The following is a 17,496-nucleotide window of genomic DNA, read 5'->3' as shown; positions in this document are numbered from 1 at the left end:
ATTAAAACAGCACAATCAGCAAGACCGAAACTATCCTTAGAGTAAAAAATAAACAAAAACCAAAAAACCACAACAAAACAGCAGATACTACATACCCAAGGATACAAAATTAATCAACAATTATATTAATACTCGATTGGTTCATGAAATTATGCTTGCATTTCAATTTAATTTCCAAAATTTTGATTTACTTAATTTAGTCTTTCCAATTTAGTTTTTGTGAGTCATATTGGTATTTGACCTTGTTATTAGCACAAAATCATTAACATTATGCTGAGATGAATTGATAGCTACCACATTAAACTTTTTAATGTGACAATTGAAACTTTTTTTATCTCAATTTTCTCTGGTTAAATCCTTTAAAATCCTAATCCTAATTTCACTTAAGGATTTAAAGACTTTATATAGAGTAAATTGAAGTTAAAATTTTTAATTGTCAATCATATCTTTTGAAGTTATTTTTATTAGTACGACATAAACTTTTAGGTATCACTTTAATAATTTACTTTCTTTTAGCACCACTTCTATTGATCACCACCACCATCATAATCAGGGATAGAGTTAGATAAAATATTAGAGGAGGACAAAAAATATTTACATAATAAAATAAAATTAAAAAAAAATTAAAAAAAAAACTAAATTAAAATTTACATATAATTTACATATAAAAAATTAAAATTAGGAGGTCATTATCCCCTTTGCCACTATGTGGCTCCGCCTTAATAACAATCACATTTCTCATTAGCTAGCAGCCATCCTTTAGGTAGCGTTTGTTTTCGAAGACAGGACACAAAGATATGGACAGTACATGTTTAAAATGTGTTTATTTAAAATGTGTTTGGAAGCAGAGACATGGACATGGAACACATTGTCTCCAAGACAGTTTTTTATATTTTTGTGTCCACTCTTTTACAAAGGACAATGATGGACACGGAATTTGGAATAGTGGACACGGACTTTTTTATAAATTTTGTTTTCCTTTTTGTCTATAGATATTTTTTATTATTCCACTATTATCCCTTCTTATTTTTCCTATAATTAGTCTTGAAACTTTTGAAAGATAAATATTATTAAAAGTAAAATTGATCTTTTAAAATGCTAAAAAATAATTTATAAGTTGTAATTAATTTTATATAATTTAAAGAAAAATCAGTTTTTAGATAAAAAAAATTGATTTTCTAAATAAAAATAATTTTTTATGTGCAAAAACTAATTTTTTTTCATGTAAAAATGGATTTTTTTTTTTAAAACTGATTTTTTAATTAAAATTAATTTGGCTTATTAACCTAAACAAAATTTTTTATTAATCAAACTCAGATCTATTTTTTATTAATCTTAACCATATGTATTCCTACATATTAATAATAAATTTAAAAATAAAATAAATATATTTATAATTTTTATTTTAATATAAATACTATTATATATTTTTATTTTCAATCATTTTTTCAAGTTTTGTTTGTACTCCTACGTACTCTCATTCTCTATTAAATTAGTTTGTACTTGATGTAGAAAATTTGAAATTATATGGTTATTTTAGTCATTTCATATAATATTTTAGTCTTGTCCAGGTGTATCCAAACATAATACTGGACATTATATTAGTGTCTTGTACATCGTATTCAAACATAATACACAAATAATAATTTTTAGTGTCTCCGTCCTATTGTCTCTGTCTCAGTGTCATGTTCTGTCCTGTCTCTGAAAACAAACGCAAGTGACCGGCTTCGACAACTCCTCACTAAAAATGTTTAAAAAAAATAAAGTTAGGTTAAACATTTAAAATTAAAAAAAAAACCTAATAAACATTAAAAATCTTTTAAACTATTCAAATAAACATCTAAATTCTAACAATAGAAGAACATTTAAAACTGTACTATTTAAAATTCCAAAAGTAAGAAATTAGTTCATGTTATCTAACTAAATTAATATAAATTTATCCAACATTTTTAAACGCTTCTTTCTTCTTCAAAAATATTAAAAAGCAGGGTATAAAATGACCTTTTAAATATTTTAGTTTTCGTATATTTAAATATCATGTGATCCGTGTCGACTAAGAACTAAAGTATCATTTCTATATAGTTAAAGAAGAAAGAGTAATTCTCATGTTGATAAGAATATTTTAACTAAAGTTAGGACTTAGGTAGGAGAGCGAGGAACTTAGTGGTTGACTCTATAATAATTTGAGTTGACGGCTAATAAGAACAATAATGTACCTTCACTTGGTGGACGACTCTTGTATGTGTTAGCGTAGCAAGGCAGCAATCATTATTTATTTATTGAGGTAGAAATTCAAGTGTGGTGAGTTATTATTCCATTCTCAACTCAAACCCGCGGCTGCACAAGTAAAGAATCCAACTACTTTTTCCTTCTCCTTCTTCTTCTTCGCTTATTCTTCCTCTCCCTCTTCAGCTTTGAAGAGTCCACCTGCTCTATACCTCAGCTCGTTCAAGAATTTAACTACTGTTCACATTTTGGGTACGTTTTCTCAACCATTTACATGTATACATTATTTCCGGCCACTTAATTAGACACTTTAATATTACTGTATTGGTGTTATACCACTTTATTTCTGTGCAGATTGACAACTTCATAGGAGGAAACCTGCCGTTCAGACTAACTTTACTTTCAGCTTCAGGTATGCATCTTATAACTCGGCTTTTTCTATTTTTGTGGCAAGTTGTCTGCTGGTACAAATATTTTTAAATGAAAGAGATAAACAATACTGCAAAAGTTAATAACCATTGAATCCAATGGCTAGTGTGGGTTCCACCATATTGCAACCACGTTTTTTATTCTGCAACCACGTTTAAAAATTCATATAGTGGGTCTTTCTTTTTGTTGAAATGGGCCATTTATTAAACATCAAAAGAAAAATGCAAAACTGAAATGAACATGTAAAGGGGCATTAAGCCCAAAAGAACTAGCCTAAGGTCACTTGGACTCCTGGAGACTGATCTAGAAACGTGAAACCAGGTTGGATTTTCAAACTCTTCTTTTCCTTTGACCAAAAAATAGATAAATAAAAACACTCTTCTTTGCCTCCTATAAACCAGGACACACCATACGACACGAAATATGTACAAATATGAATTTTAATTTTTTATAAGATACATATATATATATATATATATAAAATATAAAATATGTTTTAGATAAATTAAATAATATTTTATTATTTTATTTATATTAAAATATAAATTATACAGTTTAATTATTTTTAATATTTTTTAATTATATAAAATATTTAAAATAATTTTTACATTAATAAATAATAATATATTATTTTTAATGTTATTTTAAAAATATAAATTAAAAATAAAGTTGGACACGACTGATACATGATAGTATTTAAGTGTATCTAAGTGTGTCTAGAAAAATATTTTGTATTTTTTATTAAGACAATATAGACATAAAAAATACGTATGTCAAACAAATGTCAAATAAGTATTGGATTTAAAATATATCTGACCTACAGACATGACCATTCAATAAAGTATCCATATTTCATAGTTGCGAATCAATCTACTCTTTTATGACCTTTTCTATACTGGGGATTTTATAATACTGATAGTCTGATATACTAAATCCATTATCAACTTATGGGTATTGGGTACTGTACAGTAGCGTTTGGTGGAGAGACAGAAACAGAAAGACTGAGATTGAAAGACAGAGACTAAGAGACAGAGATTGAAATAAATCTCAGTATTCTATTTGGTGCAAAGTGGAAAACAGAAATTGAAACAAGAATAAAACTCTAATTTAATTTGCACAAAGGGTAAAATTAGAATTAATTAATTGAAATGATGGTATTTTAGGTATAAAATGTTATTAAAATTTCAGTCTCCATCTCTAAAAATTTTAGTCCCCTGTGTCTCTATTTTTTGGAGGTACTAAAATATTGAAATTTTGGAGACAGAGACAGAAAATTTAGTACCAATCTTTAAATCAACAAATATGATACTGAGTTTTGGTCTCCCAATCTCTGTCTCAATACCTCAAAACAAACGCAACCTACTATACTCTGTGAATTAGAATCACTCATCATTTCTTATTCTGCTTATTGCAAGTACATCCTTTTAGTTTTGGGTAATTGTTTTTATTTCACAATGTTTTAGGTTGTTGCTTAATTTCTGATTTTTTGTTTTTTTTGTTATATTTAATATAAGAAAATATAAAAAAAACAATAAATTTAATGTATAATGTATATAATAAAGATAAAATTAAAATTATAATTAATTAATAATCAATTTAATTAATTCTTAATCATTTTTAATTTTAAATTAAAAAAAAAGAATTTAGCTATGGAGAAGTTACGTATTCTTCTATTTTACGCGTACAAAGAACGGACAAGACACTGATGGACAGAGACACAAAATTTTGTGTTCTTGTATTTTGTTTGGTAATAAACTAGAACAAATTATGAAAATTCAATTTATTCTCATTTTTTTCATTCAAAAATTTTGAGATGTAAAATATAACAATAAAAAATATAATTATAAAAAATTAACAAGAATAATGAAAGAAAAAATAAAAAATAAATTGTGTCCCTTGTTAGTGTCTCCGTGTCCTTCCGTCAGCATGGACACAAAATACACTAATTCAGTGTCTCTGGATACATTGTCTCTGTCCATATCTCCTCTGCCAAATACGATTTTGTGTCTCAGTATCCTGTCTCTGTAAACAAATACAGCCCAACGTGTATATATTAAAAGACGAATTTAGATGCTGGATGCTCAATTCACTAGATATGTAGATGGTTATTTTAATTCTTAATTGGATGATTATTTTGTTTGATTCAGTTTAAGTATATACAATTAATAAATGTTGGATGGTCATTTCATTAGGTAGTCGGATGATTATTTTAATAACTACGTGGATGGTTGTTTGGTAGCCAGTGAAGGAGCTTCTAACGCCGAAAAAGTGGGATGATTGATGAGGGTGAGGTAGCAGATAGTTTGGGAGGGGGGAGAAAGAGAGTGTTTAGGTAAATTTCTTTGGTAAATTAAGGTTAGGATGATTAATTTTTTGAAATAATTGTTTGGGTTTCTTTTTTTTATATTCGGCCAAATTCAAAATCCATCGTATACATTATCAAAATTTCTCATTATCTTCCTAGCAGAGTTCGTTTGGTATTATTTGACACTAAATTGATTGTTTCAAAATGATGTTGAATATTGCTTTTAAGCTAACTTCAGAAAAGTTTCAATTTGGTATAAGAAAATTGGAAGCTAATCTAAAATTTTTATTTTTAAATCTTTTGAGCGACCATATTATATATAAACATTCGTCAATTAAAATTTATTGAGTAATTATTAATTAAAAAAATTTAATAAGTACTCATAAATTAAATCTTTTAATGAGTACTCGTTAATTAAAAAAATTAATAAAATTTTTTAATGAATACTCATTAACTAAAAAAATTTAATAATTTTTTTATTCTTTAGTAATTTACATATATTAAAAAATACTAGAAGATAAATAAAATTTATTATTTTTTGTGATTAATTATCTAACAATATTTAAAAGTATAAACTTAAAATGTGTTATTGAATTATTAAATTAAAATATTTTATGTATATAGCTTTATATTTTTGTATCATTGTGAGTCTCACTTTAATAAACACATAAGGTTTTAATGGTATTTATATAGTTTATATTTCATAATAAATCGAATTAGATGAATTCGATTGATTAGACATGCATGCAAGTTTTTTAGATTTAGGATATTAGTATAATATTAGAAGCCATTTATTTTGCTCATGTAAATTATCCTAAATATTATTTAGAATTTATTTCGTTGCTTATTCGTTTTATGCTTCTCAAAATATTATCTATAATCGTTATGTTTGTCTAGGTTAATACTTAGCAGCTTTGCAACTTGAAGGGGAAAAAAAAGGAACTTTAGGTTCATGGCTGAAAATTTGATGACTATAGCTAGAGGACAATGTATCTTGGAGCCACCACTTTTTGATGGTAGAAATTACACTGAATGGAAGGAACATATGGAGACATTTACAAAGTCTTTGGACTTCAAACTTTGGCTTATCATTAAGAATGGACCAAATGTTCCAAAAAAGGTTGTAAATGGAATTGAAGAGGAAAAATCGGAAGATGAATTTGATGATGAAGACATGAAGAGTGTACAACAAGCCTCAAAAGCAAGACACATCTTATTATGTGCTCTAATAAACTCAGATGTTTACAAAGATATCTTGCACTTCGAAACAGCCAAACAAATATGGGATGAGCTTGAAAACAGGTTAACATTGCAATTCTTTCTCCTTTTTCTATATGCTATGAGAGGAAAGGAAATGAGAAAATGAGAATTGTAGCAAGAAAATGACATATATATTCTTAATTATTAAAATATATGCAATATATTGTTTTAATTTTTACAAGGTGGATATATAATGGTAACTTTAGCAACATTATTTTTCAAGCGGCTTCTTGTTTATTTTCCAGGCACATTAGAGAAGAAAATTTTCTGTGGTTTTTCATTTTTTTTTTCATCCCATTTTCTTGCATAACCAAACTGATGAAAAATCAAACTATTTTTTCATCCCATGTTCTCTTTCTCTTTATCCCATTTTCTATTTCTTGCATAATCAAACTGACTATCAATGATTCAATGTTATGTGTGCTCAGCTCCATAATGGCCCAATTCTATGTTATTGTAAATGGTAGTGTTAGTTGGAATATTATCAAAGCTTATTCAAAGGTATTAAACATCTCAACATTATGGTTATAAGATATAAAATAATCTCCACCCATTAAATTAACTATTTAAGTTGAATTAATAGGAAAAAAGACACACACAGAGAATATATAGTAAATAATTTGTAATTTTCTTTTGTCTTTACAGGGAGAGAATTAACAATGTGAACCTATCGACTCCGCAAACAAATCACGTGAAGGCCAAGTCTGATCCATATAGTTGTCCCAGCCTTGTTTTTCTAGATGAAACAGGTTTAGAATATTCCCTCTGCTTCTCAAACTTATAATGAGAATAAAAAACATTATATATAATATTTATACTTATTAAAGTCAGTTACTTATATATATGTATATAAAATATATTATTTCATATATTTTTAATATATTTTTTATATTTTAATATATTTTGTATTTTAATGTATTATGTAGTATATTGATTAAAAATAGGCTTTTCATTCTTTCCTAGCCATTCATCAAACTATCGTCACATTTATCCTTCATTCTTAATACATAATTCAAGTGGATACAACTTACAAAATTAACAGATCGATCTATTGGGATAGAAAAATTTTTTCTTAACCTATTAACTATATATTTATTATAATAAGCCAAATTCAAACTATTTTATAAACTAATAATTTCATTAGAATGAATTTACTTTACGTGGTCAGTTTTGTGACGGTAAAAAATTGAGAATATTTTTTTTAATTATTTTTATTCGAAATTTAATTTTAATACGCTGTCAATGTAAAATTATTTTACACATATATTTAATCATATAACATCACATTCATAAAAATAACTATTTAACGTTTTACACTATCAGAGCATTCAAATTAAACTCTTTTTATCTGTATCAAATGTTTTTTAAAATATTTTGTTGTTTGTTTTGTATATATAATTAAAGAGATATATATTTATATTTTTTTCATGTTGGCTTGGTTTAGGAAATCCAAAGAATAATAATGATTTCTTCAAGCTGTGCGTTCCCCTATACAAGCATGCACTAGAAGGTAACTGGGAAGAAGCGAAGAGAATCATAGAGAAGGATAGGAGGTTGAAGAATGCAGCCATAGCAAGTGGATTGCCTACAGTGTTACACATAGCAGCAGGTGCAGGTGAGGGTGCAAAGCATGTTCACTTTGTGGAACAACTACTGATGCCAGAATTTCTAAACGAAGAAGACCTACAGTTGCAAGATTACAATGGAAACACTGCGTTTTGCTTTGCTGCTGCAGCTGGGAACATGCAAGTTGTTGATTTGATGCTGAATAAGAATCCATCAGTGGTATGGGCTAGGGGTGCAAAAGGAGCCACTCCTATTCAATTTGCTGCATTGCAAGGCAGATGTGAAGTGGTTTGGCATCTATATGACACAACAAAACAAAAATTCACAGATGAAGATGAGAAGCAATTGTTTTTCACTTGTATCAACACTGGACTCTATGGTATGCATTTATTGTTGTTAATGCCTAATGAAAATATACTTTGCCTTAATACTTTAATTTTGTATTATCAAAATTTATAATTTAAGATTTATAACTTCAAATTTCGTATAAAATATCTTTATTGGCTAAATATTGATAAAAATTAATAAATTATGTTGGTCATGTAGCATTATAATTAAAATAAATTATGTTGGCTAATAATAACATAATAATATTAAAAAGAAGAATTTGATGTAGTTATTTAATTAAATTTATGTGTTTAGATAAATTTTAAAATAGTAAATTTGAAATTATTTTTTTTAATAATGTGATAATATATAATTGGATATCTATATAAAATTATTTTATATATTAGTGTATGAAAATTATATATATTCTTTGATCTGTGTGTTTTTGGCTTTTTAACAATTATTATGAATATGGAAGAGAATGTGTTACTAAATTTAAGATAAATATTTATTAATAGGAACAATTGATGACTAGTAGATTTACATCACTTTCAATTTTAATTCAAATTTCTCAATTCACAAATAATTAATCTCTCCTTTTTAAAATAAGTATTTTTTATCTTTTAGATTTATTAAGAAACTAATGTGAAAAATTGTCCAAATATATTACTTTTTCCAATGAACTTAAAAAACAAAAGATGCACTTATTTTGATAAGAGACATGCTAGAGGGTCAGCAACTTTTGTGATTTTTAGTCATCAAATAGCTATCAATGATGATTTTAATGGTGTGAGATTAGTGTGAGATTTCATCCGATGACTCACTTTTTTTTGCTGGTTACATGCTGGCCAAAATTTAACAAAATTACTGGCCTCCTACACTTTTCCTTTTGATAAAAAGTAGGCTTGTAGGTTTAATTTATTCAACTATAAAGTATGCTCGCTTATTTATTTTGCATTTCTTCAGCAATGATGTGCAAATTACTTTATTTAATCTAACTTGATTAGATATCTGTGAATTTCAATATTTGTATATAATATTTTGCAGGCTTAGCCTTAAAAATGGCGCAAGATAACTCAGAGCTAGCTTATGCAAGGGATGAAAACTATGAGACAGCTTTGCATCTCTTGGCTAAAAACCATTTGGATTCTTGTTGTCAAAGTCCACACCATCAAAACCACACGATCATGATCAACCCTGGTAAATCATTACATTTATTCACAATTCATTAAGAGAATGAAGCTACATTCATCAAGGAGTGAAATTCACAATTCACCATGCATAACAGAGAAAAGAAAAAGAGAAAAACAAAATGAAGGAGAATAAATTTAAGATTTGGGATCCACATTAGTTGTTGTATAAGCTTCTATGCCACACTACCTATTCTTTTGTTCTTTAGCAAGTTTCGTTGATTTCAAGCAACAATTTTGATTATATTATTACAGGCATGAAGCAGCAAGTAGTTTATCAGTTGGTCAAAAGCCTTTGGACCACAATTTGTAACAAGTTCACTATGGATCAGATAATTGATATCATAAGCGAGCCATGTCAACCAATATTTGCTGCTGCAGAAGTTGGTAATTTTGGGTTCTTGTCAGAGCTTATTAGTGGGTATCCAAGCTTGATATGGGCAAGGGATGAGAAAGAACAACAAACTATAATTCACAAAGCTGTCAAGTATCGCCAGGCAAGCATCTACAATGTGATACATGAGATTGGTTCTCAAAAGGATATTATAGTGACTATGCAAGACACTAGTGGTAATACTCTCTTGCATTTGGCTGCACAAATAGCACCACCAAGCAGACTTGAACTGGTTTCTGGAGCAGCTTTTCAAATGTGCCTTGAGTTGGTATGGTTCAAGGTATGAGTTAAAACCCTATCTGTTGATACAAGATTGGACTATCTATCTGTACCTCCCCGTATAATTCTACAACTAATATATAAGAAAAATATATGATTTCTTATTCTACATGTAATTTGAACAAGTAATTAACTTATGTTTATATTGAAAGGCTTCATTAAACAAAGATTGGGTTAATAGTTAAATTAGTCTCTAAAAGATAGATAAGACAATTTTTAAATTCGTTCTTGAAAGATTTTTTTCAATCAAATTGGTCCTTCAAAGCTTACTAATTAATCATATCTGTCCTTCAGTTACTCCGCTCATAAGTTTCATCAACGATTGATTATGTGAAATGGTAACTGATAGCATACATGACATATAACATGTTTAATTAGACATTGACTAAATATGTTTACAAAAATCTATCAATTTAATCACTAGGTCATATTAGGAATAGGATTTTTGTAGTTGGAAAAAATGACTAAATTAATAAATTTTCATAAACATATTTGATCAATATCCAATTAGACATATCAGATATTATATATGTTATCAATTAACGTTTTACAACACCAATCTTTAAAGAAAATTGTTAACTGAGTGATTCGAGGACAAATATGATTAATTCGCAATCTTTAAAAGACCAATTTGATTGAAAAAATATTTCAGGCATAAATTTAAAGAATATCTTATCTTTCAGAAACTAATTTGACTGTTAATCCAGTAAAAATTATATTAGTATACTTAAAAAGTTAAAATTTCATGCATCATACAGGAAGTGAAGAAGATAATGCCACCAACGCATATAAAATCCACAAATTCAGAAGGCTTAACTGCTGGAGAATTATTCACAAGGGAGCACACACAGTTGCGAAAAGATGCAGAGGCTTGGATGAAAAGCACAGCAGAGAATTGTATGCTGATTGCAACCGTCATTGCAACAGGGGTGTTTGCTGCTGCAATAAGCATACCAGGTGGTGTTGACGATGCAAAAGGGAAACCAAACTACTTGAAAAAGTCATCATTTTTGGTGTTTGCAATCTCAGATGCAGCTGCATTTATCTCATCGGCAGCTGCAATATTAATATTCTTGTCCATTCTTGTTTCGCGTTATGCTGAGTCTGATTTCTATAAGTCATTGCCCTTGAAACTCATATTTGGATTGGTAGCGTTGTTCTGCTCAATAACAAGCATGATGGTAGCAGTTGCAAGTGCCTTCTTCATTACTTATTACTATGACTCAAATTGGGTTCCTAGTTTTATTTCTGTGTTTGTGTGTCTACCAATACTTCTTTTCATCTTTTTGCAGTTTAAATTATGGTTTGAGATAATGTATTCAACTTTTTACTGTAAGAATATTTTTAAGCCGGACAAAAAAATGCTTTATGTATTAAAAAGTTAGGGATGCAAACATTGAACTGTATTATATTTAAGTCAAATTTGTTGTATTCTATAAATGAATATATTATTTGATAGATTAGAGAATTGATATTTTTTCACATACAACAAATGTATTCTTAAAAAATTTAAACATTCTATATCTAAAATAAAAAGTATAAAGAACTAGCTATTAGTTAGTCAATTTTAGAATTTATATTTATAATTTAGGATTAAAATTTTATTATTTATGATTTAAAATTTAAGATAAATAAAATAATTTTAAAAAAATTAACTAATATTGGCTGAAAAAATTGATTATTTAACATTACTCATTTAAATTACTAAAAATTAAAAGTCCAAAATTCAGAATTAAAAAAGTTATCAACCAATAATATTACCAACAAATTACATGTTTAAATAGAAGGAAAGGGTAAAATAATAAAAGAGGAAATATATGATGAACAATAGTAGACAATTTTAGAGTTTAAATTTATAATTATTTAGATTTATGGTTAATGAATTATGATTTAGAATTTAAAATTTAAAATAAATAAATTAATTTAAAAAAATTGACTAACGAACAAATATTAATTCTGCAACATTATATATAATTTTGTATAATAAAATAAAAATTTAATCACTGTTAAATTTGTGTAAATTTTATTACGGGAATTAATCTCTCGTGATTTTCACTTTATCAATTTTTTTACCCAAACGAAGTAATAAACAACATATTTTGAGCTTGCCGAACTTCCTCTACATACAGATCCGCCATGACATCGGTGGTTGTTCTGAAGACATTGAGATTCTAGCGATTGACGCGATGAAGACATGGTGGTTGTTTTGGACTAAGGAAGAAGGGAGAGGAAACCGTAGTGAAGAAGAAGGATCGCCGGGCATGCATGCATTAACTGAGGCAGCAGCTGCAGAAACAGATCAAAGGACCTATTGTCAGAGGTGAGAGAATACAGAGGCATTCAAAATACTGAGGAATTTTCCATGCAATTGCATATTTCATTTCATGTTTTTATATTTTATTTTCCGCAAATATATAGAATTTTTCAAGAACTAGATGTATAGTACAAAATTGATAGGGACTATTAGTTTATCCATGGTTATAAACATATTTGAAGGTTCATCCAGAATTTCTCAAAGCAATGAGAGCATTATAATAGTAACTTAGAATCAAATTTTTGTCGACTACAATCAGTATTCTTCTTTCTCTCATCTTCATCAATTACAACCTTTATTTCATTTTATTTTATCATGAATTAAATTTATTAATTAGGACATTGATGTAGCCCATTATATGAATTGATATATTATGAATTGATGTTATTCAAAAATTTATGTTCTGAATTATATGTGTTTATAATCAAACTTAATGCTTTTAGATGATTAATTACCATTTAATTGATATGTTGATTTACAATGCATTTGAAATAGATGTTGTAAATGAAGGCATGAAGCTACTAATTATAAACACCATAAATTAAGTGAAAAATATAGATAAACAAATGCGACTTAGGTGGTTATTATAAAGTTTCATAAAAACATAATTCTTTATTCATAGAAGTTGTAATTACTGTGATATTAGTACATCTATATAAGTTTAAGAGAGTTTCTTGATCTTAAAAAAGATTAAAAACTAAATTAAAAAATTTGATTAATTTGAATTCATAACAAATATATTGAATAGCACTAATTAAATTCAACATATTCAAATTCATAATGCCGTAAAATCAAATGTCCTAGCAATTTTTTATTTAGGCATACAAATCTTGTTACTATTTATATTTTTATTGTTATTCTATAGCACACAATCAAATAAGTAACAAAATTAAATTTTGTCAATTTAAATAATAGTTGAAAAAGCAATTTCAATATTTGATAATTCTTCGTAAAAATGATACTTCATTCATCATTTTTATTACTTAAAACAACTAGTATACTTGCTATTCAATGTTATACTAAAAGCACGACATTTTTATTATTAAAAATTTTACGTTATTATAATTTTATATATTTATTTTATTATTATTAAGTCAACCGATTTAATTAATGATCTATTAATTAAATTAATAAACTAATAAATAAATAATTTCACTGATTTAATTTTCGATTCGATTCTAATAATTATAAATTTATTAAAATATCGATGGAGAAATATATTTCATGTGCACCAAGCCACCAATTAAGGGCATCCATCGATCTTAGGCTCTGGGAATTATACTTAATTCTTTCAATTAATAATAATAAAAAAATTGATAACTAAAAAACCTGAATCTATTAATAAATAATTGAAATAAAAGTAGCTGCTATATCATAACCCTAGGTGGATTTAGTTCATGCTCAATAAACTAATAAATAAAAAAAATTAGAAGTAGAGAAAAAAAAAACTCCATTTAAAATAATCAAAAGAAAGGAAATTGAATCTTTGATAATCTATTAATATATAATAAGAATGTAGTTGTGGTATTTGCTCAACAAATGGAACATTCTGTGTTTGACACGTAGAGCTGTGTATATTTGACAAATATATGTTTTTAATGTTGGACACTTCACCCTTTTCAATTCAAAGAAGTAATTGGGTGGGATTTAATTCAAATTCAAAATTAAAAAAGATTTTGTTTCGGGATTTTTAAGAAAAGAATATGAAAGAGAGAGAGTTGCCAGTTCTGATAGGGGGATCGGAGTAGTTGGCACCACGGAAGAAATAAAGCACGACGGAAGAAGGAGAAGAGGGTGGCGATGACAACGACGGTCACAGAGAAAGATGCTAGATCGACAGAGAAAAGAAGAGGAATGAGGTGACAACAGTGATCGAGGCTACTGCCGCTGTTGGATCCATAGAACTGCCTCTACCGCAGATTGCCGTCGCAGCCGTTCCTTCGCTGGTGAATGCTGCGAATGAAGGATGGTTAGTTTTCTCTTTATTTTGTTGTTTGATTTCGTTATAACTCGAGAAGAATTCTTTATAATCCATTCTTCGGTGAACGACAGCTTCAAGTTCCACTGCTCCATGGTAGAAAGTCAATTAAAGCTCTTCTTAATCCTTTTTAATTTTCTCCACTGAAAAGTAAGTTGAGGAGTGCATCTTTTTTAATTATTACTAGTAGCTGATGATGATGTTGCTTAGAACTCTATTATTTACAAAGTTATGTATTTGAAAACTCATATTAAATAAATTTTCTCTGCTAAATGTAACGAGTCGTGATAAAATAGATATTTGTAAATAAATTTTAGTTAATATATAAATTTTCAAAAAACAGATCTAATAGGAACTTATCATAATGCAAACTGTTTGGTTATAGCTGCCTCTGAATCGAATGCAAGAGAGTGAAAGCAAATAGAGCAGTGAGGGAGAAAGAAGGAGGAATGAGACAATGGCGGTAATGGAGGCCACTGTTGATGCTGGATCTACCACTGAAGTAGAAAGTCGTTCGAGAGAAGAGAGCTTCTAACGAGGCATATGCTACTCTGTTGTACGGTGAGAAATCCTATATAATCCAATTTTTGGTGAATGACAGCTTCAAGTTCCACTGCTCCATGGTAGGAAGTCAATTAAAGCTCTTCTTCATTTTTTTTAATTTTTTGGTATAAATTTTTATTATAATATATATTTTATCTTTTTAATTTTTAATGAGTCCAGTTATGTGTTTGGATCCGATATTGTAGATTCAAGAACCAGTTTGGAGTTTTTATGTCAAAGTCACCATTATGCCAGATTTAAGACATAGATTTACACGAAAACCACCATTATGGACTGGGATTTGGGATTTGTTCAAGTAAGTTGAAGAGTGCTTCTTTTTAAATTATTAGCAGCAGCTGATGACGATGTTGTTTAGAATTCTATTATCTACAAAGTTGTGTATTTGAAAACGTATATTAAATAAATTTTCTCTGCTAAATGTAACGAGTCATGATAAAATAGATATTTGTAAATAAATTTTAATTAATATATAAATTTTCAAAAATAGATCTAAGAGTAACTTATCATAATGCAAACTGTTTGGTTATAGCCGCCTCTGAATCGAATGCGAGCGAAAGCAAATAGAGCAGTAAAGGAGAAAGGAGGTTAGATTGAGAAAGAAAGGAGGAGGAATGAGTCAATGGCGGTAATGGAGACTACCGCTGATGCTGGATTCTCCACCAAATTAGAAAGTCATTCGAGAGAGGGGAGCTTCCAACGAGGCATATGCTACTCTGTTGTACAGTGAGGAATTTTTTCTTGGGAAATTGATTTACAACAATGGATCCAAGAAGGACATGTTTGTTGTGGTCTCGAATGGAGTCTCTGATTGCCTGCAACCTCCCCCAGGTAACACTATCCTTTATAATTTTCTTTTATTGCGTTTTGCATTTAAGTTGTTATTAGAGGAAGGAAAACATTGCTGTCCAAGATGGTTGAGAATGATGCTATAAATTGAAATTTTGACATTAAATTTCTGCATTTTATACCTCATTTGACATGATTGATAATATTTTTATCAAGTCCAAATATATATATCATCTTAGAGTTTAATTTAACATTATTTAGACCTTCTCAATTATACCGGTACTTTAATCAAAGGTTGAAAGCAATCTTTTTTCTCATTTGGAATTTTCTTGGTTCCTTTGAAAGAAGTGGTTAATTTAGTAATTTCAACTATTAGCAACAATCTAGAAGAATTGATTTTCAATAATTGGAATATGTAAAATAAATCTTTTATTTTGGTTTCTAATTGAAATGAGTGGTTGTGTTCAGTCCAATATAAGATAAAGTATCTACTGTATTTTATGCATTTAATATAGTATTTTTTTTTGTGATTTCTATAAAATTTTCTATTACTAGACATGCTTTGGGCCTAAGATAAGGAAGATTTTTTACAGCTGCAAGAGTAATAGATATTCTGAATTTTACTCCACTGAACAACTAACCCACGAAATCATGCGGCAACCAGAGAAACGTGGTAGGGCACGCTCCCTTGGAATATTTTCCTCTGAAAGGAGAAGGTGGTAGGGCACTCATCCTTCGGAATTATTCTTCCTTGTGCGCAATAGAGAGACTAATCCGGGAGTTGTCGACCGAATTTTCTGTCGGGTTTGGCATTATAACCGACATGTGATATCACAGCCAATATGGCAGGCATTCATCATGTGCATCTTCTATATGTTTACTTGGTTTGATTACTTGAGCTTGCCTAATTGTATCATATGCCTACTTGCTTATTGAATTACTTGTTATATATTTGAATATTACCTATGGTTTCCTTGCCTGTATTATCTGTGTTTGTCTGGATTTTGAGGAGGTTAGGTAGGCGGTGGCGATGGGATCACACGGAGGGTAGGTTGGCGAAGGCTGTGGGACAGCGGTGACTAGTTTAGTTAGTAATCCCTTAAGTTAGATTACCCTGTTCTTATGTTACGGTTGTAAGTTATGTTCCAATGTTTTAGTTATGCCTTAAGATTGAATCTGTGATGGATATGAAGTTCTAGGATTGCCTTTGGTGTCCCGGGATCTTATATCCTACATCACTGGACACTGTTACTATACTGAGAACCTCCGGTTCTCATACCATATTCTGTTGTTATTTTTCAGATGCAGGTTGCAACCCACCTCGGTGAGTTGTATTGATGGTGACAGAAGCGGAGGATCATGGATACTTTTGAAGTCTGTTTTATTTTGTTTATATATATATATATATATCTCTCATTTTTGTATTTTTGCTTTGTCTAGAGGCTTGTATTTGAGAGAGAAAAACTTGTATAAGCTGATTTTACTGTTTGAATCTTGTATGTTTATATATAGCTAGCCGGCTTAAACTCCGCGAGCCGTGGCTAGCCTCTTATGATATTATACTCTATACTTTTGTTATATTATGTATATACCTCATGCTTCAAGTTAGTAGCTTCGTTAGTACGTTTTGCGCTTTTAAATCCTGTTTTTGAGCTATATCCTTCATCGGGCTTTTAGATTATATAAATTTTTTCTATATATTATATGTATGAGCTTAGAATTGTTGTAACCTTTGATTAACCTTTGTTTTACGACGCGAGGTAAAGTTTAGGCTAATTAGAGTGTTACACGGGATCGTGAAACAACAATGGCTACAGCTGCACAGGTATCGCAGGACAATTATACTTTCGGATGGACAAGTACCTCGTGTCAAAGCTG

At 28.8% G+C, this 17,496-nt stretch overlaps 1 protein-coding gene across 1 annotated transcript; it reads left to right on the top strand.

Annotated features, from left to right (window-relative positions):
• Nucleotides 1-2,110: 2,110 nt before the first annotated feature.
• Nucleotides 2,111-11,364, top strand: LOC107639221 (uncharacterized). The gene is made up of 8 exons (XM_016342695.3): nucleotides 2,111-2,478; nucleotides 2,581-2,638; nucleotides 5,858-6,262; nucleotides 6,866-6,969; nucleotides 7,665-8,165; nucleotides 9,161-9,313; nucleotides 9,559-9,977; nucleotides 10,735-11,364. Exons 3-8 carry the CDS (start codon nucleotides 5,913-5,915, stop codon nucleotides 11,359-11,361), a joined length of 2,154 nt encoding a protein of 717 aa, XP_016198181.1. The 5' UTR covers nucleotides 2,111-2,478; nucleotides 2,581-2,638; nucleotides 5,858-5,912; the 3' UTR covers nucleotides 11,362-11,364.
• Nucleotides 11,365-17,496: the final 6,132 nt, after the last annotated feature.

Source organism: Arachis ipaensis, chromosome B4 (genome assembly GCF_059453495.1).
Source record: "Arachis ipaensis isolate K30076 ecotype BB chromosome B4, ASM5945349v1, whole genome shotgun sequence".
Classification (NCBI taxonomy): Eukaryota; Viridiplantae; Streptophyta; class Magnoliopsida; order Fabales; family Fabaceae; genus Arachis; species Arachis ipaensis.
This window is presented reverse-complemented; position numbering and strand designations above follow the sequence as displayed.